Source organism: Lissotriton helveticus, chromosome 7 (assembly GCF_964261635.1).
Source record: "Lissotriton helveticus chromosome 7, aLisHel1.1, whole genome shotgun sequence".
In the NCBI taxonomy this organism is placed as follows: domain Eukaryota; kingdom Metazoa; phylum Chordata; class Amphibia; order Caudata; family Salamandridae; genus Lissotriton; species Lissotriton helveticus.
Window position 1 is genome coordinate 1217512155 of NC_136068.1, and position 4292 is coordinate 1217516446.

The following is a 4292-nucleotide window of genomic DNA, read 5'->3' on the forward strand; positions in this document are numbered from 1 at the left end:
GATGGGATCAGGCCGGATAAAACCCATAACGTGTCTGCGCGAAAACTCAAAGGCAGAGCGCCAGGGTCAAGTTTCAGCGGCGCCTGACCACAACGCTAGGTGTGAACGACACGTGTCCCATTGTGAGAGGAAAGGCAGCCAGAGAGCACAGACCCGAGGAGGCCGGGCTGCACCAGAGGGTCGCCTCAGAGGGCACGGGCCTGTTCCAGCAGGCACCCGGCTACTAAAAGCAGAGAGTGTCAGAACTCCAAGGAAGAAGGAAAACAAGGCGGAATGCCTCGATTTCAGACACCACACACAGCGACTCAAATATAACAAACCAGGACTGTTTTCCCGTCCCATTGCCAGGCTGAAACCCCAAACGATCTGTAAAAAACGATTTCTACTTAATCCAGTGGGAAGCCCAGGTTTATGTATCAAGTCATAGCTATAGGGAAAATTACTAATCACTCTAGTCGCATTTTGGGCCTGGTCATCAAGGGCTAATGCGTTCTTTTTGCTCGATGACCATATAATTGAAGAACGTACTACTATTCCTATTTCTCCTGGGTAGATAAACTTACATTGACCTATGTGTAAAAACTCCCATGCACTTTGTAACTGAGGGGTATATTATCAAGGGGTTTTATCTCCGCTTTTTTGGCTTTAAAAGCCAAGAAAGCGGAGATAAAATTATCTCCCTATTACCAAGCTGTCGCTAACACCAGTTAGCGACAGCTAATAGGAGATAGCGACCATCATGGGCCCCACTTTGCATGTCAGTGATATTTATCACTAATGATATGCAAAGTGGGCGTGCCAAGATGTTAGCGACTGGAAACAGTCGCTAACATCGCTATCTCCTATTACCAACTTTTGGAGATATTTGCGCTAAGGGCGAATATCTCCAAAAGCTAACACCTGCCCTGAGCAGTTCTTAGCCATGTTATCCAATGGGAGGTGGATAACATGGCTAAGAGCATTTGCTCGATAATGCATGAATATCGCAGACTTTTCAGCGATATTCATGCATTGCGGGCGTTTTTTATCGCATTTGCGATAAACCTTGCTAATAGCAAGGTTTATCTGCGATAAAAATCGCCGATGTGCGGCGATAATTTTTGTCTCTAAACAAGTTAGAGACAAAAATTATCGCTAGTTGTTGATAATATACCCCTGAGTTCCGTACGGTCCTTTTACAAATGGTTAGCTGCAATCCCCACCTGGGTAGCCAGATGGGGAGAGCTGGTCTTCTTCATCGGTAAAGAGCGACCAGTTGCGCGTTGTTTTAATCGGACAGTTTCTGGTCTCATGGTGTCTTTTAGCTTCAGAAAGCATTTTAAGCAGAGTATCCTTTTTTTCTGACTGGATATATGGTGAACTATGTGGGAAAGGTCGCCACCGGAACCAGTAGAAAACACATGTCACTAGCCCACTGGAATCCCCACGTTAATTGTCAGACTTCCGGAGCTAGTCTCCCCGGCCAAGGAGAAAAAATCAGTTACACATGGCTTATGCATAACACAGTTGTTATACCTAGGCGTTGAACATCGACTGAAAAACTTTGCTGAAAATCACAATGGAGTCATAGTTACTTTTTTGGAATCGCTCATTTCTGTCACTTGAGGATATTTTGGCTTCAGCGCGGGGGGGGGGGGGTGGGGTTGAGGTATTTGTATTTCTGCAGTAGAATGCCCCTTGTTTTCTGGCTGGTCAAACTCTTCATATTATTTGGTACTTGCATAGAGCACAATCTACCCCTAGTATAGCCTGTAATCCAATATCCCAAAACTCAAACTTTGCAACAGGATCCAGAAAAGAAAAAAACACATTTGCAAATGGCCAACTGGTATTCCCACCTGCGTTGTCCGACCCCATGAAACGTCACTTCTCATATTGGGTGAAGATAGCATAGTAGTCAAGAAATAAGAACATTGCACAGTAGTCAAGAAATAAAATAGAATAAAATCCATGCTGGTCTCTGTAGCAGAGAATAAGGCATCAAAGCAACAAATAGAAGGCAAGCGCAACACAGGTCATGTTTTAGTGGTTTACTTTAATTCTGCACTGCACTTTTTACTACAAGATATAAAGAATAAATAGCAGATACTCTTAATTTACATGATTAATCTTTCACATGTGCTCTTTCTATATTTACAATAACTGTAAAATACAATTGTACTCTCTATGCTTTCTGAGGTCCATAAAACGGCACTTTCCGAAGAATGGAAAATAGCTTTAAAGTCCTTCTAAATAAAAAGTTTTAAAAACTGCTTCGCAATGCGAAGTGCTCTGGAATATAAATAGATACATTAGCAACAACCAGGACAAGAGTCTTGAAAATACAGTAGACGCTGGTTATTTTGACGAATAATACTGACCTTTTTTAATAGTAATTTAGACTTGGTACCATAAATACAAACACATTGTGTACATTCCTGCAGGCGCGGCCCTCCGGTTCTGGACCTTGCCTGGAGATGTAGGAGGTTCATGAGTTAGTGCGTGTCCCAGACTTCTAGCAGTCTGTGTGCCTCAGCCCTGCCCGTGCCAGCTAAAGTCACTGATTGGCACGGTCACTGTCCAGGAGCCCTCAGCACGAGCACTTGCACTCCGAAATGATGGGGTAGTGTATGGGTATCCAGTGGCACTTCTGCCGCCGCTGGCACCTCCAGCGCAGGATGGTGAGATGCACCGACTTGGCTGCCTTGCACACCATGCCCTCGGGCACGGAGCACGAGCGCTTGCTGTAGCAGCTGCCCACCTTCACGTAGCGCGGCCAGAAGCGGCTGCCCAGCTCGTTCCACGTGTAGAGCACGGGGCAGAAGGTCTGCGACCACAGCCACATCTGCAGCTTCCGGCGCAGCTTCTTGCTGAGTCTCTGCCTCTTGCCCTGCTGTTGCTGCTGCGCCGGTAGCGTCCCCTCGTGGAACTCCAGCCCCTTTATCTCCCCGGGCATGGCCCCCGAGGGCTTCTGCCGCAGCAGCATGTCCAGCTCCCCCAAGTCCTCCACTCCCTGCTGCCGGTCCTCTGGCAGCGTGATGGCCATGAAGCTGGGGTCGAAGTGGGCGCCCAGCAGCCCCCGCAGCAGAGTCTCGTTCAGGTCCCTCTCCTTGGGGTCGTACACGGGGTCCGGGTGCTCGAGGAGTTCCACCAGGGGTAGGTTGTCACTGGGCGAGGGGCGGATGTGCAGGTAGTGTTGGCAACTGCCTTGCTCTATCCGGAGACCGAGCAGAACCAGCAGGGCGTAAAAAGTCAGAAGGCACGGGGGGTGATCCATGCTGGAGTTCGAGTGGGCCGCGCTCATATAACAGGCATCAGAGCGGGGGTATCCGCGAGTCTCTGGGTTCCGGGCGCGGGCGCCTGTGCAGGGCGCACGCTGGCACCACTCTGTCTGCGGCTGCACAATCCGGCCGATCAGCGGGCTTTAAATCTTCGTCACCTCCAGCTTCCGAGCCCGCAGCATCCAGCGACTTCTGGGCTCTCAGGCGCTCACTTTCAGCCTCATCGCCATGGCAACCGCAGACTCCGGGCCAGAAATCGGAAGAAAACGACACAGTCCTGGCACTGGCAGGTAAATCTGTCCTGTGGCCGAGGCACAGAGGAAGTCACTCCGAGGGCTTCTGCAAAGAGTGTGGAAATTGTATCTGTGAAATTCTGCCTTATATGAAGTGAGCGTCTACAGACTGTTCGCTTTACGGATCAATGTCCACATACTATTTCTGCTGTACTGGTGTCAAAGGTAATCCTTCTTTGAGTCCGCTTTAGCAGCAGGAGACAGCTCGCCTCTGCTGTCCCAGTGTCTGAAGTGGTCCTTCTGTGACAGCCAGTCCTGACAGAGCGAAGTTATTGTGGCTGTTTGCGAATCCGTATCTGTAGCCTGGCTGTCTTAGACAACATGCCCTTCTTTAAATATGTGGCCTCCTCGTGCTCTGCGGGGTTCTGGCTGTGGGGAGCGCTACAGCTGCCCTTTGACCAAAGATCCCTGGTGTTGCTGCAGGGCTCTGCCGCTCTCTCCACTCTCGAGCCGTCCGGCTCCCTGCAAGCGCTGTCTGCCTCTCACTGACGCTGGACGCCGATCTTCGGCGCTACCTGCTTCCTGGGATTTATGTGCCCGGCGCCCCGCGGCCGTGATGTAATTGCCATTAAGCGCTCTTGTTGGCCCGTGGCCAGGGCCGGCCTCATACCACCCTCTCTGTGAGTGGCGGAGCGGCGGGGGCGCGTCCCGCTGTCTCTGTCCCCTGACTGAGGTCCTGGCGCCCTCTGCTGGAGTCCTAGCCTGTCTGCTACGGACAGGGCTCCTTTTAAGCATGTGA

At 50.4% G+C, this 4292-nt stretch overlaps 1 protein-coding gene across 1 annotated transcript; it reads right to left on the bottom strand.

Annotated features, from left to right (window-relative positions):
• Nucleotides 1–2015: 2015 nt before the first annotated feature.
• Nucleotides 2016–4006, bottom strand: NOG (noggin). Its single transcript, XM_078650802.1, has one exon. It carries the CDS (start codon nucleotides 3281–3283, stop codon nucleotides 2570–2572), a length of 714 nt encoding a protein of 237 aa, XP_078506928.1. The 5' UTR covers nucleotides 3284–4006; the 3' UTR covers nucleotides 2016–2569.
• Nucleotides 4007–4292: the final 286 nt, after the last annotated feature.